Source organism: Zea mays, chromosome 2, assembly GCF_902167145.1.
Source record: "Zea mays cultivar B73 chromosome 2, Zm-B73-REFERENCE-NAM-5.0, whole genome shotgun sequence".
Taxonomy (NCBI): domain Eukaryota; kingdom Viridiplantae; phylum Streptophyta; class Magnoliopsida; order Poales; family Poaceae; genus Zea; species Zea mays.
In genome coordinates, this window is record NC_050097.1 from 6,228,763 (window position 1) to 6,253,110 (window position 24,348).

The 24,348-nt window shown below is 45.0% G+C and overlaps 3 protein-coding genes, 1 non-coding gene and 1 pseudogene across 5 annotated transcripts; 2 read left to right on the top strand and 3 right to left on the bottom strand.

Moving 5' to 3' along the window:
- Positions 1–556: 556 nt before the first annotated feature.
- On the bottom strand, positions 557–2,992 carry LOC100193353 (uncharacterized; annotated as a pseudogene). The gene is made up of 2 exons (NR_156484.1): positions 2,484–2,992; positions 557–824 (listed from the first exon to the last, which is right to left on the bottom strand). The product of NR_156484.1 is annotated as an uncharacterized protein (transcript).
- On the top strand, positions 2,610–15,194 carry LOC103645859 (flavanone 3-dioxygenase 2). The gene is made up of 4 exons (XM_008670568.3): positions 2,610–2,716; positions 13,623–14,029; positions 14,272–14,599; positions 14,709–15,194. The coding sequence occupies exons 2-4, from the start codon at positions 13,665–13,667 to the stop codon at positions 14,967–14,969; spliced, it is 954 nt and encodes a 317-aa protein (XP_008668790.1). The 5' UTR covers positions 2,610–2,716; positions 13,623–13,664; the 3' UTR covers positions 14,970–15,194.
- LOC100281197 (uncharacterized) lies at positions 3,213–12,972 on the bottom strand. The gene is made up of 9 exons (NM_001154116.2): positions 12,842–12,972; positions 12,066–12,244; positions 11,324–11,414; positions 10,243–10,807; positions 8,980–9,192; positions 7,929–8,239; positions 4,431–4,542; positions 4,113–4,349; positions 3,213–4,022 (listed from the first exon to the last, which is right to left on the bottom strand). The coding sequence occupies exons 3-9, from the start codon at positions 11,380–11,382 to the stop codon at positions 3,348–3,350; spliced, it is 2,172 nt and encodes a 723-aa protein (NP_001147588.2). The 5' UTR covers positions 11,383–11,414; positions 12,066–12,244; positions 12,842–12,972; the 3' UTR covers positions 3,213–3,347.
- Positions 15,195–15,268, top strand: TRNAE-UUC (transfer RNA glutamic acid (anticodon UUC)). Its single transcript has one exon. It is a non-coding gene; the product is annotated as a tRNA-Glu (tRNA).
- A 704-nt stretch (positions 15,269–15,972) lies between these two features.
- On the bottom strand, positions 15,973–23,278 carry LOC100280714 (uncharacterized). Its single transcript, NM_001153633.2, has 8 exons — positions 22,913–23,278; positions 22,096–22,244; positions 18,101–18,237; positions 17,407–17,509; positions 17,196–17,314; positions 16,928–16,992; positions 16,623–16,839; positions 15,973–16,553 (listed from the first exon to the last, which is right to left on the bottom strand). The coding sequence occupies exons 1-8, from the start codon at positions 23,104–23,106 to the stop codon at positions 16,332–16,334; spliced, it is 1,206 nt and encodes a 401-aa protein (NP_001147105.1). The 5' UTR covers positions 23,107–23,278; the 3' UTR covers positions 15,973–16,331.
- Positions 23,279–24,348: the final 1,070 nt, after the last annotated feature.

Genomic DNA, 24,348 nt, shown 5'->3' on the forward strand with positions numbered 1-24,348 from the left:
TGAAAAGATTTAGAAGCTTTAGATTTGGCAAAAGAAAAATGGAAAAAAAGTATCCAAGAAGCTGTGAAAATTCCGAAAAAAATATTCTAATAAATGTCAACCCACGTTTTTAAAACTTCTCACAATACAAAAAAAATAGATGCAACCAACATAAATACATTTAGCCTTCATGCACGTTACACTCATGCTGGCCTCTCATATTTTTATTGTGAACTTCTAAAATATGTATAGACATTCAACATAATGTTTTGAAAATTTTCCAGTTTTTACTAGATACTTTTTTATTTTTCAAAAGATAAATCTAATTTCTAGAAGCTTATAAATGTCCTCGTGAATTATAAATATTTTATTTATGTTTCTTATGTTCCAATCTATCTTTAGGATTTTTATTTTTCAAATTTTTATAGTTCTATAATTTAGGTTTCCCATGTCCCAATCTGTATCTAAGGTTTAGCGGAAGGAAACAAAAGACCACTGAACACAACACACAAGATACGGGCTCCCGCTGTAAAACTTGGGCTCGTATAATCAGGCAAAAATTTAATACACTAGAATAGAAAGCGCCCTATCGGGCGCTCAACCATTCAAATATATATCAAGATCGATAAAATCATATTATACAACGAACATGTCAAACTCTCTAATACAACGAATATGTCAAATACTCTACATGTCAGATGAGAGGGGAGTAATTACAAATAGGTAAATAGAGCATTCTGAAGAAAAGGCAATGACCATTATTTGGATGAAGTGACTTTCCCCTATTGCTTGCAATCTATGAATGACGATCAGCTGTCGCCTTCAGTGAATACCCCTAAAGAAACCTGGAGATAGTTTAAACAACTTCAAAAAAATAATATCACCACATAAAATGAATAAATCTTTATGAGCTTATGTTTCAGTACATATGAACTCCTGCACATTCTTAGCACTATAATCTTCCTTGAAGAACACATAATATATAGTAAACAATCCCCAACTACTAATGAACAGCCAGAAGAATATTGAACAATGCAAGGAATCAATCTATTAGTTCCAAACACAAGCTTATGGTTTCCCAATCTATGATAATCATAGGAGGCAGCTGAAGCTTATGGTTTAGGGTTTAGGAATCAATCTATAGTAAACAATCCCCAATCTATTAGGAATCAACCTAAAGGCAATTATGGTACTATGGTAAAAACTAATGGTTTGATTTGAAATCAACACCGAAAATAGGCCTTTGAATTCTTGTCTTACATTCTTTTAAAGACCTGATGCTCCTCAATTAGTTATGCAAATTGAGAATCATAGGAGGCAGCTGAAGCAGTCAGTAACAAAATACAAAACCAAAAAAAATCCAGAACACAATGATTCATCCAAGACATCATAATCATCGTTCTCACATGCATAAGTATAATTGTATGATCAATGCCTTCAACGGTCTCGAGAAGAGGGTCACTTTTTTGTTGCTGGATGGCCAGGTTCAACACATGCCCATTTTCGGGGTTCTGGGACGGGGATGGAGGCGGCGGCTAGGTTTTTGGGACGAGTGGGATCCTAGGAGGAGACAGGAGCAGTGGCGGAGGACAGGCCAAAATTTAGCTGTTGATAACGCAACAATGAAAAAAATTTACAACACAGTCTAAACATAGCTACAAAACAAGTGAAGGAAATTAAAAAAAATCTTATTCATAATAGCGAATAAAATCTAAGAAAGAGAAAATGAGTTAATAATCACAAAATAAAGTAAAAAGTTTGTTAAACAAGTGAAATAAAAAAGAGTCTAGTGAAATAAAGACTTGCTCAAAATCCAGACACACACGCATCAATTAGATTTTTATTCAGCTTTTCCCTCCCCCTCTCTATCTCTGTGTATGTGTGTGTCTCAGACAATTTTTTGCTTGGCTTTTGTATATTACAGAAGCAGCACTCACGCTCATCTCTCTCGGGTATGACTCAGCAGTAAGCACCACATCCCTTAATGCGATGTGAAGCCGCATCCCCTATCTCTCTCTCCTCCGTCGGACACAGAGCCATAACCTCCAATTCACCATACGAGTTAGCCATTGCCTCATCTGTTTCGGTACTCGGTAGGGGCGGAACGTGGCAGGGCTTGGGCGCTCGACCTAGGCAGGGGACAGGGCACATCTCAGCGTGGCAGAGCCGGCCGCTCGGCAGACCTCGGGACGTGGCGTCGGGGAGGAGCTCAATGGTGTTGTGCGGCGCGAAAGCAGAACAGACGGAGCTCAGCTAACTTGGGCAGCGCTGGTGACTCGGGAGGCTAGAGATGGATGTGACGACACCACAACGGTGCTGAGTCTTGGCGTCTCAACGGAGGCATTTTAACAATTAAACATGATAGAAAAAACTTGTTCTAGCTCACAATCACGGCACCACATAGAGACCATCATCACCAAATGTAACTCATGAATTCACTCCCCACTAACAGACAAATGGGAAGAGGAGGTGTGCGAAAAGGGATCAGCAGGAGGAGGCCTTACCACGTGGCAGTTGGTCTCAAACTTGTCGAGGAGATCTGACGCCTGCGCGGGAGAGACAACACAAGGCCAGTCCCGTCCGCGAGCAGGAAGGCAGATCGAGATCAAAAGGGAGGCGAAGAGGGGAGGATTGGGGGAACTGATTTCCTGGTAGAAGAGGTGGCGGTGGAAGTTGAGCGCCGTGTGGTAAAGCAGGTGCACCCACTTCTTCTGCGCCGCCCGCCGAGCCAGGCCAGGTACGCTGCCATCGATGCCATAGACCTCGTCGCCACTGCTCCTTTCTCTCTCTCCTCTCGCTACAGCGGTCGAGCTGGAGAATAGGAATCAGATTCGGACGGGATCCCTCCACCAAGTTGGTCTACGCGGCGGTGGCGTGGCAGATCTGCTCCAAGCCGTGAAAACCGGCGGAGCTGCGTGCTGCGGCGACGGGAGGAGGGAGGGGGAGGCAGAGGGAGCTGGCGAGGTAGTTTGGGCTGGTGTCTGGTGGTGGAGGAGGCGAGCGAAGCAATCACAAAGAAGAAAGCGCAGTGCAGCACGGGACGGAGGGAGAGGGCACCAGACACGACATCTCCCACAACTCCAGTGGATAAATTTTTTAGATCCGATCCCGCCACTCGTCCGCAGGTGACACTGATGCCGTACGCCCGTACCCCGGAAGCGCGGAGGTGGCTCCAAAACACTTCAGGTTTTAAGGAAGTAGATTTGCATTTCCATAGACGTCAAGCAGGATATACCTCCGTTATGGTCTGTCTGTGCGTGGTTACAAACCTTTACAGACACTATCTTCTTCAGCTGTCGTTGAATCTTGTACAGAATCTACAGATGAGGTAAAGTACAATTACAAGCGAGTACAGTGTGATTGTCTCGTTAGTCAGCATCATCGACACCAAAATCTGGTTCTGGGGGTTTCGGTAGCCTGACAATGGTAGGGACAGCCTTGCTTCTTAGCCTGTGAACCCCTCGCATGGCGTTGGCAGCGAAACGAGATGCATAGATAGTCGCCCCAAGGCTAGGGTGGCTACTACTTGGCCGGCTTGCCGCCTCTTCTTCTTTGCGCCGCTGCTCTGCCATCTTCCTCTTGTAGTAGCGGCGCCATGCTGCTTGGATGAAGCAGGCTGCCCAAGTCCTCCACTGCTGGGAATAGAATCGGAATGTGTGTTGCACTTGCCTGCTGTGCAGCCTCCTGAACTGACTGGCCACGAATTTCAGCTCTTCTGCACATAGGGCAAACGCCTCAACCTCGGTGAGTGCCTGGACAGTCCTGCTCGAAACTGGAAAATTAGCAGCTGACTTGGGATCCAATGCCCAAGTGAGCAACTCATCGCCACAGAACGACCCTTCCTTTAGCTGAACCTTGTTAAAGAACCCACTCCGTCCACCATCAGTGGTTACACTCTCCAAACAACCATGAAGAATAAAGTGCATCTCATCCACCGGGTCACCTTCCCTCAAAATGAACTCATTTTCTGTGTAGAGTGCAGGTCTTAACCGCTCACATATTGCATCCAACAATCGTTCATCCATATTTTCAAACAAAGGCACCTATCAGTAGCAAAAACAAAATGAGGATATTAAATAACTGGAAATCACTAAACAAAGCACAAAACAATAGTTTGAGCAACCAGAACGTACCCTTTTCACTAAGCCCAAACAAAGATGCCGCTTGATATCCCTCCTAAGATCTTTTGGAAGAGTTTGAACCAAAGTTTCTTCGTCTACTCCCCTGGTTTCCAACCACCGATAACGTTCATACTTCCTCACCCTATGTCTGATGTCCAGTGGCAGTGAACGGTGATGCATCCACTGCTCAGCATCGCGTTTCTTAACTCTCATCTCTTCAAGGCGTATAGCAACAGATTGTAGGTAGCTCTATATAAATCCAACTTGGAATCAAGCAAAGAAAGAGGAAAAGGCTTAAAAGAACAAAAGGGAAACAATATATCACTCTACCTGCATGTTACCAATGAGGAGAGCAAAAAGAATTAGTCCAAGGACACATATTGCTATAGAGAACAGGACTTCTCCAGGGTATGTGCTTGTCAAAAGCCCTTGACCAAGTGTACTGTCGAATGGAAATGGAAATTAAGATGGCAGGCATAACACGCTCTGAAGTAGAACATATAATGATGACAGCCAATCTTGTGAACCTACAACAGCTAGAATGCATATTTCAACAGCCAAGTGCAGGAACCCAATTCACAGAACAACCTAAATGTGAAGTCCTGAACCTAAGAAGTGGAGCTGCAAACCCATCAGTTTCTGGTTCTAACCCAGATTGACCACTCATCTGTGGTTCACTCTTGTGTCAGCATTGATGATACCATTCTGTTAGACATAAACAACATATAACCACCACTTTCCAGCTGTTACTATAGCTCCACCACTAGTTTGGAAAACATGGAACCCTGTAGACTTGTAGAGGGTTTAGGGCTAAAGATTTAGTTTTCGTGAACCCTGCAAAGGGTTAGCCTATTAAAAGAAAGGGCAGCCTCATGATGTAAGTTACCACATCGATGTAGTATTTTGCAGCTTTATTATTAATTTTAACTCAAAAAAGATAATGCTGAAAAAATAGATATATGGTTATATACATTGAACATATTTTAACTATAAAAACATATTTTACTCGCAGTTACCAATCCTACAGCACGTGTTCTTCAGTATATCTACAGATATCATCAGCAATTTGGCTGCAACCCATGTGGTTCTCGATATCTTCCTAAATAGAACCACATGACCTTTTTATGCACCTTGAAGATACAAAATTGATCTATATTGGAATGTTGGTTTTATATGTGCAACTTCATCTACTACAATGCACGTGAAATACAATGTATTGTGAACACCATAACCTCCTTCATAGGGCCTTAAGATTCCCAATTACTTCCACATATTTACTACAGTTGTATCTCAATTGACCATTGTGGTGAAAGGGCCTCTAGCTGACTTGGTTAGGTGGTCTGAGTAGCACTCCTTGTTAGACTGTGTGTGTGAGTGTGTGGGTCGGCACCACTGTTGGGTTGCCGGCCCATTAGGGTTAGGTTGAGTCTATATATTGTACCCATTCTCTATGCAATACAGCACTTCAATTATTCTACATGGTATCAAAGGATTAGGTTTAGGGTTTTTTCTCCCACCTCCCACTGCAGCCGCCGTCGGCTTCCTCCCACCCCACAGCCGCCACCTGCCATCGCTGCCCCCGGGAGGCCCTGCCTTCCCTCCCGGGGGCGGCCTCCCACCTCCATCCAGCCACCGTACACCATCTCTCCCATGGCACCTCCCCTGCGAGCAGCTCCTCCAGGGAGCACGGTCTCCCTCCAGCCGCTCCTCTCCTCCCCTCGACGCAGCAGGCAGAGCAGCTCCTCCGTTCGTCCCAGCCATGGTCGTCGGTCTCCCTCAAGCTCCCTTGGCCGACTACCTGGAGGCCCCGGCCCCGGCGGCGGCGCAGGACGAGGCGTCGCGGAGGCCGTTCGTGGGGGTGATGACGGAGGAGAAGGCTCGGGAGCTGCGGGCGTGGCTGCCCAGCCTCGGCGCGGCAGCCCCCGGCTCCGACGGCGCGCGGCGCGGGTGCGCGTGTCCCTTGCGCGGGCGTGCCCACCCCGGCCCCGACGCGGGCAACAGCCCGGCGGAAGCTCCGCGCGTTGCCCGGTGCTGCGGCTTCTTCCTGCGGCGGGAGGAGGCCAGGAAGCCCGGCGTGCGGTCGTGCCCGCCGAAGACCGCCACGCTCTCCTCCACCCGTCCGGCTCCCTTGCGGCCAGCCCTCTTCCCCCCTCTCCGGCGTCCGCGCCCCCTGCGCAGCCCCTCCCCAGCGGTTGCGGCCTCTCCCGGCGGCGCGGTTCCCCATGGCGCGCCGGAGCAGCCCCTCTGCTCGCGCGCTCTCTCCTACTCTCCCTCGCTCGGCGCCCGAGCTCCTCCACTCCAGCTCCTGCTCGTCCGGCTCCCCCTGCTGCGCGGCCCCTGCCGGCGACCCTCCCTGGCGCGGCGCCCCCAAGCCGCCGCAGTCGGTCCGCTGCCCTCCCCTTTTCCCTCATGTCGGCCAGCCCCTCCCCTTCCCTGGTTGCACGCATGCCGCCTCACTGGCCGTGGGCGCGGCCCTCCCCTTCCCGGCCTCCCAAGCCGTCGCCACCGGATCCGCGCGCCCTTGTGTCTGCGTCGCTAGATTCGCGAGCCTAGTGTCGATCACCTCGACCAGCAGCACCCAGTAGCACCACCCTTCGAACTTCTCCCGTCGCCGGTGCTGCCAACACCCCTTGCCAGGTCCGGCGCAGGCCCCTGCTCGGCTGGACCCGCCCCGTCGCCCTCCCCCTTCATCGTCGTCATCGTTGGTTCTGTCGCTGCCGCGGCCTCCCCGGCCGGATCCACGTTGCTGCGGCCTTCTCGGCTAGATCCGCCATCCCTTTGGCCGGATCGCCGTCTTCATGGCTGGATTCGTCGCTGCCGTGGCCTTCCCGGCCGGATCCACCGATACCCCTTCTACTCTGCAGCGGGCGCGGACACCCTGACCGGCGCAGACGCGTGCGCTGCCGTCGGCCTCCCTGGCGAGTCTCCTTGACGCCTGGACGATCGAAGAAGCAGGAAGGTCGGCCTGCTGGTGCCCTTTTGTTGTGTCGCCCTGCCGATCGTTGACGCTCGAACGTCGACCCCTCCCGAAGATCAGGCTTTTGCTGCGCGTCTTCCGACCGCGACCACCTCGACTTCGGCTACCTCGACATCTAGGGGCTATCCAGCTGCAACGGTCTCTACTCTAGCCGCAACATTCGCACCATCACGACGCTGCGACTGCGGGGGGATTTCAACCCGTCGGCTCCTACCTTCGGCCTCTACTCCAGTCTCATCGTGTGTGGTGCCCCCGTTGCGACTGCGGGGGGATGTTAGACTGTGTGTGTGAGTGTGTGGGTCGGCACCACTGTTGGGTTGCCGGCCCATTATGGTTAGGGCCCATTAGGGTTAGGTTGAGTCTATATATTGTACCCATTCTCTATGCAATACAGCACTTCAATTATTCTACACTCCTCAAGTCCTAGGTTCACTTCCCGTGGAAGCGAATTTCAGGTTATGGTTAAAAAAATCCTCTCGTCTGTTCGCGGTCGTTCACATGGGCTACGATGTAGCTGTGCATGGGTGGGGCAAGGGTTCGAAGGTTTTCACGACTGAGAAAGTCTTCTTCTTATAATAATGCTCGGGGGTTGTCTTACCCCCACAGGTCGAGATATTTTTTTTCCAATTGACCATTGTGTACACAACAATAGCTGCATTAGCTACACAGAATATTTTTTTCTTAGAAAGGTGACAGATTGAATTTAATATCGTATTAAAACAGGATGAAAAGCAAGCTTGTATTCCTAGCAAGCCATGCTCATTTTATGGACATCGTTCAGCTTCAGGATTATCCAAACACATTAAAATTCTGTGTTATGAAAAATATCATAAACAACAGCAATAAAGTACCTTAGATTTTGCAATCCCCACCAGAAGCAATAACATAATTTTGAGATGAAATTTCCTGGACTAAGTATTTTAGAGACCAGTGCTTGCTCATAAATGCCAAAGTTGAAAGGATTGTCTTGACCGCCATTGCACATGTTGAATACTTGGGCACTATTATTCGTAAGCCAACTATCATAGCTGCCATGATGATGATTATTGCAATACAAGTAGCTGCTATTACATCCCAAGCCAAAGTTGGGATCGTCACAGTATAGATGCCAGCAATCATCTTCACGTTCTATGGTTAAAAAGTACCATAAAGTACCAACATTCTGCAGCAAATAATACATATAGAAACCACAGCATAAGTCATGGGTGATATGAAAACACTAAATGAAAATTACAAGAGGCTGTTTCAATGAACAAATGGAAACTAATGAATTTTCCTGTGCCATAGATATCATGTATAAAAGGTACAGCATAAGCCATGTGAAACATAATTTCTGATATAAACTTATGGAAAACAACCATGATGTATAGTGCTGAAAGCGAGTATTTCTTTTGCATAAGTCAACAAAGGAAAATCTTTGAAGATCAATTAAACAAAGATGATGCTGTTTAAAATATATACAAAACATCTCATTTTACATCTAAGAACTAACTTAATGGCTGAAGGATTCAAAGTTTCAAACAGTTTCAACTGGACTATGTATCACATTTTTTAACAAAGAGTTTAAAGTCATCAGTAATTTAGAATATCAGAGAACCTCAGGTACATATCACTGATATTGACATATTGTAGTCAAAAGATCGACCTCGTTACTGCTGCCTGCTTCTGATGAGTAAAGAAAAGGACAGACCCAGTGCTAGCGGCTCCCACATGAGTGGGGTCTAGAAAAAGAATAGCCGAGGCAAGTCTTACCCCCTGCGTTTTGCAAAGAGGCTGTGCCGACCTAGGACCTTTGTGGCTCAGTGGAAAGGCTTCTCACCACTGTGCCAGGCCTGTCCTTCACTAATGAGTAAAGAATGTGGAAAATATAATTGATAGTACATAGCTTATGGAAGCACTTACATGCCCAGCCAGCATAAACCATAGAAGATAATAAGCAGCACCAGCCCAAGCAGTTTCAATAAAAACACCAGCTGTCCTTTTCAAATCTGTGATCACAGGGAATATTCGAAGCAACCTTGGAATGTATTGGATCAAAACAACCCAAACCAGTGCAGTTTTCGTAGTCAGTACATCTGGGCCATCTGGAATATGGAGGTATCTCCATACAACAATCTGTCAACCACCAACAGATAGTTTAAGGTAAGCTGGGAAATTATTAGAACCAAGAAAGCTTCTGAATGTGAACAAGAATATAATAAGTTCAGCTAGCAATTGGGATAGTCTTATGCATACATATAACAGTGTCAAGGCTTAATCAAGTAACACTGCACAAGGACGCAAGGTAGTGAAGCAATAATTTACCTTTCAGATATGAACTAAATGCATATTGCATAGAAATGTAAATATTCTTTGTTGATGAAGAGGAAGGAGATTAAAGGTGACTGTAACTTAATGTAGTAATACCTCCATTCTAAATTGTAATATGTTTTGGCTTTTCTAGGTACATAGATTTTATTATGCATTTAGATATACACTATGTCTAAATACATAGTAAAAGCAATGTATCTAGAAAACTCAAAACATCTGACACTTTGGAACGGAGGTACTCCCTCCGTTTCGTTTTAGTTGTCGCTGGATAGTGCAAAATTGAACTATCCAGCGACAACTAAAAAGAAACGGAGGGAGTAGTAAATTACAGTGAGGTATACATTCAGTGCGCACATGAACAATTAGATTGTGGGAATTCAAAATTTGGAGAACAAAGGAATGTGTTGACTACAATGAAATTCTTTATGCATATTACAACTTATTGTTGTCCTGGGCTTCTGGCTATCATATGGAGAACAAAACTTATTTTAACAGAACTTGAACCTCGAAAGCATCATCAGAAAACCTCCTAACTAGAGGAACAGAACTTATTTTAACAGAACTTGAACTTCAAAAGCATTGTCAGAAAACCTCCTTAAGAAAAATGCAAGTAGGGAAGTTTATAAAGCACAGCTTTTTCTCTGCGAATGAAACTAACTTCTACTGATTCTGGAAAACAGGATAGAGCTTTGGTTGCTGAACATCTGCCATTACTGCCAACATCCACTTCTAAGTACTAAGGTAACCAAATGAAGTAGATATTAGAAATGCTGGCAAGTGGCATACTAAAAAAATGTCAAACGAACTGGTGCAGCAGTTAATGCATTATCTGACACCAAGAGAAAGGGGATGTACCTGTGGAAGTGGTAGCAATGCAACAAAGTCCATTGCAAAGTAACTTTTAATGTATCGCTTTGCAATTAGCATCGGATCAATCACAAGCTCACCAGTCCCAAACACGCGTGAAGATGGAGCAACATAAGCAGTGCGGAATTGAAGACACACGCGTATAAGGTAGACAAAATCAATAACCGTACGTATTATTGTTGATGTCACTGCCAACTTTTTATCAATACCAATGCAGTTTGAATCGTTGATGATGGGTAGGAAGAAGAATAGTGGGTCCACTGCAACAGCAAAAAGACAAGACGAGAAGAAAACCCAGTTCATTCGGAAAAGAAGTTTGTCCTGGGGATCAAATATAGTTCTCTTATATGATTTAAGATCTTCCGCAAAAGCTGTCTTAGGAGCACCAGAAGTAAGTGACTGTCTAAGTGACTTCAGTCTTCCAGAGCCCCCAGACAAGAAAGACCTTAGTGCATTAAATGGACCATAACCAAACCCAGGCATGCTGGACCTCAATGTACTCCTGCCTCCCACTTCAGAAGGTACAGATGACCTAGGACTTGACTCATCCAGCCTACAGAAAATATGGTGATCGGTGATACAACTTAAAAACTCTAAGGGTTCAACACAAAAAACATGGAAATTCTATGCAGTGCAAGAAGTTTCAGGTCTATAAGACATTTGATAAAAGCATTTATTACTTTAACACTCCTGAACGCTCAACATGGAAAAGACTCTCATAGGTCTGACAAAAATTATTAGCTTGTAAAGCAGCAAAGACCAATTCGAACAATGAAAGAGTACTAGGATAAAAATCAGATTTCTAGGGTACCACAAAACAAAAATAGTAAACAATTTTGAACTTGTTAAAGCTGAAGAGGACAAATTATAAACTATAGGAAGAACAATTTAGGGATACTGTTGCAGCCGTGGATTGTACAAAAAATATTATCTTCCAGAAATAGGATTTCCAATATACACAGAGAAATGGGCAATACTACATAAAACATGTCATACTCCCAGAGCGAATAAGAATAGATGTAAAAACATTGTAGAAGACTAGAAGTGCCTTTAAGATAAATAAACCAACCTAATAAACCTCTCTCTGTGCCCATCCATGTATTGAGCTTTTTGAGTACTGTCAAACATCCTCAGGGAAGTTGAAAATACAATAAAAAATCCTGGAAATTCAGCCAGATATGACAATGAAATAGTTAGTTGCCAGAATTACACAGAAAGGATAACAGACACAGACGGTACATAAGTACATATCATAGGAATGGAAATAGTAGTAAATCAGTAACTTTGACACACTAAGTGAGTGAAGTAGAAATAATAATGCTGGAAGTTACTAATATATAAATATTTTATATAACCTTACAGATATGAAACCTTTTGATAGTTTGGTTATACAATTTCAAATATTAATATAATTTTTCAGGCTTCGAACAGCTAATATGTCAAACAAGGACATTTTCTTCAGCCAGAGCAATGACATTTTCTTCTAATTAGTTTTTCATTCAAGTAAAGCTGAAGATTCAGGAATATAAGATAAGCGTCCTATGGAAACATCCAGAATCATATAAGGGCAGACTGCATCATAAAAATCATGACATCGAACTGACATTTCCATCGCATGCATAAAACATTTCTTTTTTCTTGTACACAAGGCTCACCAGATTGAAGAAAGCTAGAAGAAAATGGGGCATTTGAAATAGGGATACAGACCCGAAGTGAAGCATTCAAGAACCACATTTTACAGATACTGAAGAAATTTTGAAACTAAAGCCATGATGAAATCGATGTCAAAGAAAACCAGCACAGCAGCATACCTCTGGCTCAGTGGAACCGTGGACCTGATGACAAAGGGCATTTGAAATCCCCTGCAGCTTCAAAGTTGTGCCAAACTGCTAATGAACCCGCTATTCCAGGAACCTATTTTCGTATCAACACCCGTTACATGTTCTCAGAAGCCAAGCGCCCACCCCTGCACACCAGAAAGACCCTGGTTCTGATACAATTTACCAACAAGCACAATCAATACCCGCAAAAAAAACAATAATACACTGACCAACAACAAGCACAATCAACATCGACCAAAAAAAGTAATACACCACCTCACGGACAAAGCATGGGCATACAGAAATGGCAAGTACTGTAGGTGCCATACAGGAAAACTAGCCAGTTCAGGAAACACTGACATTTGCATGACAGTAACATCCTAAATATAGAGTTCCACAACAGCCAGCAATAAGCAAATACTCTAAATTTGCAGAGCTTAGCCGTAGCTGTAGCGAGTAAAGCTACAGCTAAGCTCTGCAGGAGCGGCGCTGGGTAATCGTCGTCACTGTTTGACTTCCACGATTAGGAGTGCCGCGGGAGAAGAAGACGCAGGGCTACGCCTCCGTTTCCCCGCGCGACTAATAACAGCGGTAGCGCCCGAACTAGTGGAGTTGTCGTCCTCTCGCAGGCTAATCCAGATCTACTCGTCAAGGAAGAGGGCGCGAATCATAGCTCCCAGAATCGAACGGACGGTTTCCTGACGAACTCCACGCGGTGGAAGGGGTCCGAGGAGTACTTAGAGGAACCAAGAGGGTAAGACGGTTACCTAGGCGCCGTGGGCGTGGGGCGGCGGCGGCGGCGGCGGCGGCGTGCAGATTCGAGCTTGCTGGCGCGAGAGCGCCGCCGGGAGTCGGAGTCCGGGACGGAGGTCCGCGAGCGAGCAAAGGGGAAAGCACGGGAGCGGAGCGGACGGGGAGGCGAGCGAGACGGTCAACGACTAAGGGCCTGTTCGGTTGTACCAGAATGAGCTAGGATTCATTTTAGCTCATCAAAATCTATATAAATTAGAGAAGTAATCCGGCTAGGAATTAATCCGGGGGTCCAATCTGGAACAACCGAACAGGGCCTAACGAGGTCTTTGCCGTCTGCCTTCCTTCGGTTACTCCGGAGTCCGGACCGTGAACCGCTCAACGCGGGGACGGGGACGACTGGACAAGAGGCGCAGCCGCAAATTGACCGCGGCTGGCGGCGCACGTCGAGGCCCGTGACGGCGCATGGGGGCTAAGTGGGCCGTCAGGGAGCTGTGGGCTGGACCTGGTGGGATGCCAAGGGAGCTTCGTTCTCTTTTTCTCATTGAACTGGACGGCCCCGTCGTACCAGGCGCATTTTCTCTTTATAGGATGTGGTAATATGTGTCTGGCGTGTGTTGTGTACTGGAGCGTGAGGCAATCAGAAAAAGTTCTAAGGTTCATATTCTTGTCAAAACGAAAGGGCGAAACAATCAACGTTGATGGACCGCATTTTTTTCCGACTCAAGCCATTGATGCCCCGATGCGCAACGACGAGGCTCTTACGGCATTGGCTAATTGGCTTTACTACTATCGAAGTCTGCCATTTCAACCGGGGAACAGAAGCGAAAGCCGACAGACATGGCGGCTAGCGGCGAGCTCCCCGTGGTGGACCTGGCGCCTTTCTTCACCGAAGACGGCAAGGGCTGCATCGCCGGCGCCAGCGAGGCCGTGCTCCAGGCATGCCAGACGCACGGCTTCTTCAGCGTCGTCAACCACCGCGTGCCGGTTGAGCTCATGGCGCGCGCGCTGGAGCTGTCGGCCGCGTTCTTCGCGCTGCCGAACGAGGAGAAGGCCAAGGTCCGGGCGGCCGAAGGGTCCAAGGTGCCTCTCCCAGGCGGTTACGGACGGCAGCCGGCGCACGTGGCCGACAAGAACGAGTACCTGGTGGTATTTGACCCGAAGCTCGGGCTCAACGCGTACCCCGCTGGTCCTGCTGGATTCAGGTCAGTTCGGGTTCGGGGGCAAAATCCCGTCCCCGCTGACCTTATGAGTTCTTGAATCTTTGATTGAATAACATCGGGTAAAATTCTTAGGGGGGAGGGGGCTCCAAACTCCAAATAGCGGCTTTGATCTAGTAAGAAATTTCAAAAGATTCGAGGGCTAAATGTTTCGTCATACAACTAACGAAACACCTGATACTGTGATCTAGCAAGAAACAACTGACGCAACCATCTTTCATCTTCAGAGAGACAGTGGAGGAGTGCTACAGCAAGTTCACCGAACTGGGATTGCTCATCCAAGAGATCCTGAACGGGTGCATGGGCCTCCCACCGGGCTTCCTCAAGAACTACAACGATGACCGCAGCTTCGACCTCATGACGGTGAGGCGCTACTTCCCGGCGGCGGCGGAGGAGAGCACGAGCATCGGCTTCAGCGAGCACGAGGATGCCAGCTGCATCACTCTCATCTTGCAGGACGATGTCGGGGGCCTCGAGGTCCTCAAGGACGGCCACTGGGTCCCGGCGGAGCCCCTCGACGGCAGCATCATCGTCAACATCGGCGACGCCATACAGGCAGCACACGACAACTGAGAATCGACGAGTTGTTGATGCAACCAACATGAACCCTTAGACGACGTCACGACGACGTAGTAAAAATCTCCCTTGTTCGAAATTAATGTAGGTGCTGAGCAACAACAGTCTGAAGAGCGCGACGCACCGGGTGGTGAGGAAGCCCGCGCACAGGCACTCCTTCTCCTTCTTCTTCAACCCGCACGGAGATAGGTGGGTCGAACCGCTGCCGGAGTTCACGGCCAATATCGGCGAGGCGCCGCTGTACAGGGGGTTCCTGTACAAGGAGTACCAGCAGCTGCGCGTGAGGAACAAGACACATCCGCCGACCAGGCCCGAGGACGTCGTCGACATCGCCCACTATGCGATCTAGTTCAGCAACAAATCTGGATCTCTACAGGGCAGAAATGCAGAAGCAAGGCCCGTGTATGTACAAAAACCTGGAGGTGTATCTCCTCTACTCTACACACTACCCACTTCTTGTTCTGTATGAAATAAAGACCAGGCAAAGCAAGAGCAACCACCAAAAAATAGTCGCTTTTGAAGGTGCTTCAGTATAATAAGGTAATAAAATTTTGAAACATCATTTTGCAGCAAGTCCATTGTCGTCCAGTCCGGTTAGGATACCTGGCTTTCACCCAGGCGACCCGGGTTCAAATCCCGGCAATGGAAAATTTTTTAGGGCTAGTTTGGGAACACTAATTTCCCATGGGATTTTCATTTTCCCAAGGGTTCACTTCATTTTTCCTTTCCATTTTTTCCGCCATCAGCGTTCTAGTATAGTAGTTCGGTCTCAGGGAGAAACTAATCAATGTTTTTTTATAACTTTTTAAAATATATATATATATATATTTGGTAAAATAACTTTTCATAGAAAATAGCTAAGAGACCACTCGCTGTGTATGTGGCTAGAGAAAACATAGTACCGGGAGAACTGTGTATGTTACTTCACCTGGAGAACTGTTTCATAAAGGCATTCTTGTTATAAACCTAATTTGTTAGCAGACGCTATCAAAACAACCTCACAAAGCTGAAAAAAAATCCCTACCAAACAAACCCACCAAACAACGTTGCAATTTAAGGTGGACCTATGAACAAATACATCACCAATCAAATTTGCCACTTCCAGTACGAAAAATATATGCTATCGCCAGGTTGAACGCTCAACGAGCCTATTCAGCAGAAAGAAAAACATGGTTACTTTTTGTTAACTACATTCTTGCAATACCATTTTTCATGTGCCAACCTGATCGATCAGATAGCTAAAATACAAAACATCTAACAGCGCGCAAACCAAGGTTACTTTTTTTCACGGTAGGTGCATAATAGAACAAAATATACTAACAATAGGTGTATAATAAAAGCAGAACAAAATTACTAAGAATTGTCCTACAGCATATGTCCACGGCCCACCTCTCCTTGTACATGCTTATTCAGTAAAATTCCCTGACAAAAAGGCTCATTAACTTTACAGTGTAATCTCATCTTTAGTACCACCACAATCATCCTCGATGCAAAATTCAACCATTTTCATCCACCAATCTACTCTCAGTTGTGTAATGAGCCAAAGGAATACGGTAAAATGGCACTAGATTTTCATGTGCAAGGAAGACCGACACATGCGATAGAAAAATGTTGCACAGAAAATGGGTGGAAGGGGGGAGAGACCAAATAGATGTAGGTCCCCAAGGCCTATGAAGATCTCATTGATGTTGTTATGGCTCACGTAGAATAATTAGCCCCATTTGACAATAGCTGAACCCCAGGTAAGTCCAGCGCCAAAACCTGATGCGGCAATAATATCACCAGTCTTCACCTTGCCACTGCGAACAGCCTCATCCAATGCTAATGGGATGGATGCCGCACTGGTATTGCCGTAATTAGCAAGATTTGAAATAACCTTGTCGGATGGGATATCTAATCTACTGGCAGCAGCATCAATAATACGCTGATTAGCCTGTAACACAGAAGATCATTTAGAACACCGATGATTCAGGTCAGGTATATTTTCAGTTAGGACACCCACTTGATGTAACAACAACCAGTCGATACTGGAGGCAGGCAAACCAGCTTCTTGGAGTGCCTTCTCAATGGACTGTGGCACGCATCGGACAGCAAAGCGAAAAACTTCCTTTCCGTTCATTTGAATGCATGAGTAGGTTGCCTTCTTTGGCGGAAATCCTGGAACACCATTGGTATTGGACAAGATAGACTCGTCATTAGCCGCTATGGCACTTAGGTGCCTACATGTAAATAAAGAGAAACTATGTAAGCCAACATATATTTAGAATGGATTCTCAGTATCTCAACATTCTAGAAAGGAAGTCGCACTTTTGTCCATTGCCATCACTTTGAACACAAAAACCAAGCATGCCATCTTCATCAGCACTGCATGCCTGCAAAATTCTAAATTAAGAAGTTGGACAAGAGAGTTTGGATAAAGATCTAGTAATTAACAGTGTCACATCACCCAGCATGGCTTATCATGTTTCTTACTGAACAATGCTCCATCCATATTTCAATCAGATTTAGCCATGGAACATTAACTAACTTACTGGGATGGGGAGAAATATAAATATTTACACAGGGAAAGCTATACCTGTACCAACACAGCACCAGCAGCATCACCAAAAAGAATGCATGTACCTCTGTCTGTCCAATCCACGTATTTTGAAAGAGCATCTGCACCAATTACTAAGACATTCTGAAAACCTCCGCCTACAAAAGTATGCATATATTATTCAAGTGACATATTAATTTTGAGAGTATGATTCACCAACAACCACATAAATATTTAATAACTGAATTACCTTTGATAAAGCGAGTAGCTGTGATTAAGCCGACTAAAAACCCACTACAAGCAGCTGTAATATCAAATCCAAAAGCTTTTGTGCACCCCACTTCGGACAGCACCTGTTAGTTAAGGATAGCTCAGAACATTGAATACAACACCAAAACACCATGCTCATAGTAATCAACAGAAAACAAGACTATAAATAGCAGTTATATTAATATCAATTTCATCAAAAGTGCAACAAGAAAATCGTTGTCACGACCTGGCAGGGGAAGCACAGAACTTGCTCTTGTTGCAGTGCCCATAGGTGCAACCCCACATAACAATTATACCCTTTCAAACCAGGCCCAGCTTATATAGTGCATAAAATAAAAGTGTAAAGTAGACAATGAATCTCAGGCAAACAATGGTGCCTGGCTGAAAGTATAAATGGGCGCCTTTCAAAATGCTAGCAAGAAATATATAATAAGACCACAGGACCATTGCCCATGTTTAATAATGTGCATAGATTGACATTATCACTTTACATTTCAGGATACCAACTTTAAATTTCAAAAATCAAGTAAAGCCTTTTCCATTTTTCCAGAGGCAGGTTTCAATGCACTAAGAAAAAACCATGAGGGTTCTCACATATTGAAACAAAATTCTAACTTTCAAAGGCTAACATATCAATGACAAATGTCATAACGCTTAAATATATGTTATGATACCTGAGCAGCACCTCCAAACAGATCATCTGGAGTAGATGTACAAAGAAGAACGAGGTCGACATCTTCAGCTTTTACTCCGGCCATCTCAAGTGCCCTTTGAGCTGCTTGTATCGAGAGTCCCCGCAATGTTTCATCTCCTGTCACATTTAAAGGAAAAATGAGGAAAAGAAGCAAAACAAAGAACCTGTCGCAACTGAAACGGGTGGTCTTTCCCCTACCGGCCGAGCTTTTTTTTTTTTTGTTCCAACTGAAACTGTGTGACTGTAAATGTCTTTTCCAGCTGATATGCAGACACCAGCTTTAAATGTCATTACCCACATATATACTAAATTAGTAATAGCAATAAGCTTCCAGCAACAACCAACGGTTTTCTTTTGAGATCATCCAATAGAGGTAGACAGAAATCCATTATTAGGTTAATATTTTTCATAGCCCTTGAGGAAAATACCAAGAGGTGCCATAATTTAGTACCTAAGTACCAAGTTAAGTACCCCCATGTTATGATCAGTGCCTTAGACCATCTCCAGTAGTTCCCTAAACTCAGATTTAGCATGTTGTTAAATACATATTGGGAACAAAATCAGCCTTAGACTTCAACAGTTTCCAATTCTTAGGTTGTTAAATATTTTTAAATTATGCTAACTCGACTATTTTAGTTATTACTTGCAACTTCGAATTTGGTTTTATTTGTACGATAAAGTTCAATAATCATCTTTCTTCTCTTTATTAATATTTTCATTGTGTATGAATCACAGTTGGTTGTTTTCCTCTAATTTTTTGGGAGGGTCATCTTCAGACTTGTCAAACGAGAGTGTTGAATTCATCCTTTCCGCAGCTCCAATCATTCAAAGTGCATCACTTGTACACGGGTGCGGACTTGATGGCGGGCAAATGATTTTACGGTGCGATTGACACGCGAAATAGGCTATAGGTAGTGCAGAAGAGGTCCCCAAGTCTGGGGACTAAATAACAATATTTCGAAAGTTGGTATATTTTGGGACCTCATTTAAGGAACTGTTAGAGGATGATTTTTGGTTAATAACACCCTAAACTAATTTTAGGGATTTCTTTTGGGAACTAGTGGAGATGCTCTTAGTGGTACCGCTCCAAATGTGGTAAAAGAATTCTTCTAGCTCTTGAACTAAGTCTGCTACAAAAAAGATGCAACATTTATTTGCAACTCAGTAGTCAACCTAATTGGTAATGCAACTCAGTAGTCAAACTACAAAAAAGATGCAACATTTATTTGCAAAATTTTAGAATGGCAAGTCTGCTACAGTGGCGAGAGCTGTCTCACCGAGTCACCAGATCACGGGTTCAAAGCAGCCTTTCCGCATTGCCGAAGGGAAAGCTTGCCCGGGTTATCCCTTCCACAAACCCGCTAATGTGGGAGACTCCGACATTAAGTTTGTCCGTTTTTTATTTATTCGTAAGATTTTAAGATAAGAAGGCAGTATAACAAGGCATAGACACTTAATATCATTGTGCTTTTACTTCATAATCTCATTGTTCTTTTGTTCATAATAGTATTTACATTATTTTATCATATATTAGGATTTTCTTATCATATTGTTTTGTCAGAAAAATCAATAATATTCATGTCAAAAAATAGTAAAATATAAACCGATGTGGCAAACGGTTTGTGCACAACTCCTACGGTTACCATTGTAGCCTTCTACTCGCCGGCGTGCCTTGCTGAAGACAAAGAAGATATTTCCAGGATCACTCAAACGCTCACAAAACTCAACACAAACACTAGAAGGACACACTAAGGTTTTGGCATTGCCAAACTACACCGCTGTGATAGGTGCATTCTATTGATATGTTTATATACACAATTAGAAGGCTCAAAAAACTAATCAATTAGCTAAGAAAGGAAAAACTAGTCAATCACTAAGAAAGGAAACGAATCAATCAACTATCAATTAGCCAAGAAAGGAAAATAATCAATCAACTAAGGATGAAACACATAAGCCTAGCTAGATTATACAACACCGAGTGCTACATCGGCCATCGATCTGAACGGTGAGTCCATCTCAACTCTTAGCATTGTGATATCCACCGACGATGATGGATTTGGGAAACACGGCTACATCGGTGCCCCCTTGCTCGCCTCTTCTTCAGTTTAGGCCATAATGGAGGCAAGGCCCATCATCAATGGCCCTTCAGTGGTCTCCTCCCTAGCGTAGGTAGCATGGAACTCCTCGCTCTCTTCTTCTTACAACATTCGTGAGCCCAATGGTCTGTTTTGCCAAAATACTTACATTCGTTGGCAGCAAACCAGCAATCCAGTTCTGCTTTTTGTTGTCGTCGGTGTTCCATGGTGGCCTCAAGTTACTACCGTCTCTGTTGCGCTCGCAACCATGCCCACAGCTCATGCACAACGACGTATGATTGCCGCCCGAGCTTCTACTACCGAGAGTTGGATCCACGACATAACACGTGCCATCAACTCATCCTTGGTTAGGTTCAGTTGAGCTAAGGCTCTGTCACCGCTGCCGCCACTGACGTACCGCTCTTTCATCGCCTTGAGCCGTCTGATCAACTCCTCCACAGATAGTGTATCGTGATCGAGAAGGGTTTCGATTGCCATTACGATCTGTGTGTGTCTTGGTGGAGTGGCATGTAGGAATTTGCGCACAATCTCTGGCTCCTAGTACCCGACGTCGAGGACCTCTAGTTAGTTGACCAGATTGGTAATGTACATGCCAAAGTCATCAAGGGATTCATCGTCCTTGAACCCGAGCGAGTCAAACTCGCGTCAGAGCGTGTTTGCCTAAGCTGCGCACTCGGTCCACACCAAGGTGTGTTTTGTTGAGTGCGTCTCAAACGATCTTGGCGATCGCCTTGCTCACGATTGTCCCTTGTATGTTCAAAGGTACCCCGTAGGTGATGGCCTCTAGAGCATTACAGTCATCGATGTAGTCGGTGGTGTCGACGTTCAAAACCATCCACAGGCCTCTTGCTGCAGCTTGAAATTCATGAGCATCACCAATGAGTAGTTGGTCTTGGTCAACAACAAGCACTGCCTGCTGCCACCACTCTCCCCCACAACTCGGTTGATCAGGGCACGGTTGCCACCAATGAGTAGTTGGTCTTGGTCAACAACAAGCACTGTCTGCTGCCACCACTCTCCCCCACGACTCGGTTGATCAGGGCACAGTCGCCATTGCCAGAGCCACTCCCCATCTCCTAACGACAACGCGGTGGCAAGGTAGTTTGTCCGCACTGCATGACTGCAAGCATGACTCCGACAGCGATAGCGACTCCGATACTAGTTGTAGTCTTCTGCTCGTCGATGTGCCTTGACGACGACGAAGAAGATGATCCCTAGATCACTCAAACGCTCACAAAAAACAACACAAACACTAGAAGGACACACTGAGTTTTTGGCGCTGCCAAACTACACCGTTGTGATAGGTGTATTATATTGATTTGTTTATATACACAATTACAAAGGCTCAAAAGAAAATAATCAATCAAATATCAATTAACTAAGAAAGAGAAACTAAACAATCAATTATCAATTACATAAGAAAGGAAACTAATCAATCAATTATCAATTAGCTAAGGAAACTAATCAATCCACTAAGGAGGAAACAAATAAACCAAGTTAGATTATGCAACAACCACTCAACCAAAAAGTGAATAACAAACAAAAGCAAGATAAATTTAAACTAGGTGACACAGGTGTCTTATTGCAAGCCACTTTATAATTTGATTGTTTTTTTCATAATAGTAATTATTACATGATTTTATCATAAATTAGAATTTCCTTACTATTTTGTTTTGACAGAAAAACCAATATTATTCATGTTAGAAGATTAGTAAAAATATAAACCGATGTGCAAATGGTTTGTGTACAGCTCCTACAGTTACCACTCAACCAAAAAGTGAATAACAAACAGAAACAGTATAAATTTAATCTAGGGGGCAAGTGTCCCTCATTTGGTCACTTAATTGAAAGAGTTAAAAAAAAAAAGAAACATCATTACCTGAAAGAACTCGCCTGTTACGAATCCCAGTTCGAGCCGCAATCCATTCATCTGATGTTTCAACTATCTTCGAAAGGTCATCATTTGAAACGCTAAGTGTTGGGATGGCTGATCCACATCCAACGAGCTTTGAACCCATACCAACCACCCTGTAATATCATCCAGCATAGGTCATACCACTGGTGGATATTGTAGGCTCCATGATTAAAAAAACCCAGATAAATGAATTCATCCAAGCAATACAGCTGGGCCAGCACAAACATTGCCATACGATGGTGGCTACAAAAATGGAAACATTCACCATCACATTTAATAGCAAGCCAAGCACATGCATATGCCAGACAATTAATCAGATAAACCACGACCTACCGTAACTTTTACTCTATACACTGGGGTGTCTTATTCCAGTGAGTAGCGAGACATAGTAACACTATCAACTTGAGGCGACTACACTACAGCACACACAAGATGGACCATAAGGAACAGTTAAGAGATCCTGTAGACCTACTGGATTTCGATCATAAGAAGCACATACAACCCACAGGACAGAAAAGCAAGTCCCGGAGCTACCTTATGCGGTTAGACCAAACCTTAGCAAAACAAACTGGCAAAACCAGAATAGGTGTGTCGTGAATATCACGCATTCTAACAAAAAAAAACGAAAGCAAATCCCTCTTTTCGCGCAATAACGGCTGCATTGCAAACGGCAGAGCAGACTAGTAACATCCAATCCGACCTTACACAGAAACAATCACATCTCAGCCGCACAATGATTGCGCGAACGAGGTTCCCAGGAGAGAAGAGACACCGGCGTTACCTGGGGAGGCGGGGCTTGGAAGCCGCAGCGGACACCACGCCATCGTCGACGGTGGACGCGCAGCACCGGAGCTGGGGCGGTGGCAGCGTCACGGGCTGCGCGACTCGGAGGAAGGCGGGGCGGAGGCCACCACGCGTGCGCACCGGGCATGGTGCGGACACCCGCGGCAGCGCGAGGCCGGAGGCGGCGACCATGGCGCGGGCAGCCGGAGATCTCGCGGCGGAGATAGTGAGATAGAAATTTGGGCGACGGAAGTAGGGAGTCAGTGAGTCACCGTCACCTAGGGGCGGGAGGAGGTAGCGGCGGCGAGCGGGGCATGCGAGGGGGGATGGGGGAGAAATAGAGGCCGCGGCGGTGATGGTTGCGAGGGGGAGTGTGCGAGCTTCGAAAGCTCCGCCTCCAGGCGAGAGGTTTTTTAAGAAGGGACCCTTCTAAGTCTCCTTTGAATGCAAGAATTTGAGAGAAACCATATAAAATTTCATAGAAATCAGTTGGTTTTTTTTTAAAAAAAATCCCGTATTCAAAGAGACCTAGAGAATGAGAGCGTGGCTGGTGGGTTGCCTACCGCTGCAGTCGATGAGTATATCCAAATCAGCTAAACTAGAGACTGTCTCATCTGTCTCTGCTGTGCAGTCATCTTAATATTTCTAACAGCAATGATGTAGCTTGCACACTTCGTGTCAACGCAGAAAGGAGTTTCCCGGACATGCCTAGCTCAATAAATTGTATGCATTAGGAATGGTGTAGCTGTCCTAATGCCTGGAGGGGTCAATTTTATGGCTAAACTCATGTCCAACCATGATATTAAAAGTTGTGGCATCGTACGATCTCTATATTTGGCATGCTTCTTTGGAATGCTAGGAAGTAACAACGACTCAACGTGTTGCATAAGTCTCCCATTTTCGATCCTTTACGCAATGGCACCATGTCCCCCGACCCCCGTACACTACATTGTCAATGGTACAACATTCAATTTCAGATATTATTTAGCCGATGGTATATATTCGGATTAGCCCACATTTGTGAAAGTTATCTGATGCCCTTTCGAAGAAAAGAAGAATCACTTTACCATGATGCAGGACAATTCTCGTAAATATATCGAGAGAGCTTTTGGTGTTTTGCAGTCGCATTGGACATTACTCTGTATTCCAACTTATGGTTGGGATCGCAGTCGCTTGGCGGATATGATGATTGCATGCATTATCATGCATAACATGATTATCAAGGATGAAGGCGAAGGAGTAGAAAATGTTGATTTTGTTGGTGTGGCCTCATCTCCTGATCTATCAAATACAGTTTCAGAAGTACAGAACGAGTGGTTGAACACAACTGCATGGTCTGAAATGCCAAACGAAGGAGTTCTTGATATCACCTACAAAAACATGTATCTATCTCTGCAGTACAACCTTATCGAACATTTGTGGACAAGGCCTGGT

Bases quoted from the DNA above. Each gene is read 5' to 3' on its own strand.
- LOC100281197 (NM_001154116.2), bottom strand. From the start codon at position 11,382: ATGTTTGACAGTACTCAAAAAGCTCAATACATGGATGGGCACAGAGAG. The intron at 10,808-11,323 runs GTTGGTTTATTT...TATTTTCTGTAG, and splicing joins CACAGAGAGAGGTTTATTAG to GCTGGATGAGTCAAGTCCTA. The intron at 9,193-10,242 runs GTACATCCCCTT...GGTGGTTGACAG, and splicing joins CATTGCTACCACTTCCACAG to ATTGTTGTATGGAGATACCT.
- LOC103645859 (XM_008670568.3), top strand. From the start codon at position 13,665: ATGGCGGCTAGCGGCGAGCTCCCCGTGGTGGACCTGGCGCCTTTCTTC. The intron at 14,030-14,271 runs GTCAGTTCGGGT...TTTCATCTTCAG, and splicing joins GCTGGTCCTGCTGGATTCAG to AGAGACAGTGGAGGAGTGCT. The intron at 14,600-14,708 runs GCAGCACACGAC...AAATTAATGTAG, and splicing joins ACATCGGCGACGCCATACAG to GTGCTGAGCAACAACAGTCT.
- LOC100280714 (NM_001153633.2), bottom strand. From the start codon at position 23,106: ATGGTCGCCGCCTCCGGCCTCGCGCTGCCGCGGGTGTCCGCACCATGC. The intron at 17,315-17,406 runs GTAATTCAGTTA...ATACTTTTGTAG, and splicing joins AGCTACTCGCTTTATCAAAG to GCGGAGGTTTTCAGAATGTC. The intron at 16,840-16,927 runs GTGCGACTTCCT...ATTTACATGTAG, and splicing joins AGTGATGGCAATGGACAAAA to GCACCTAAGTGCCATAGCGG.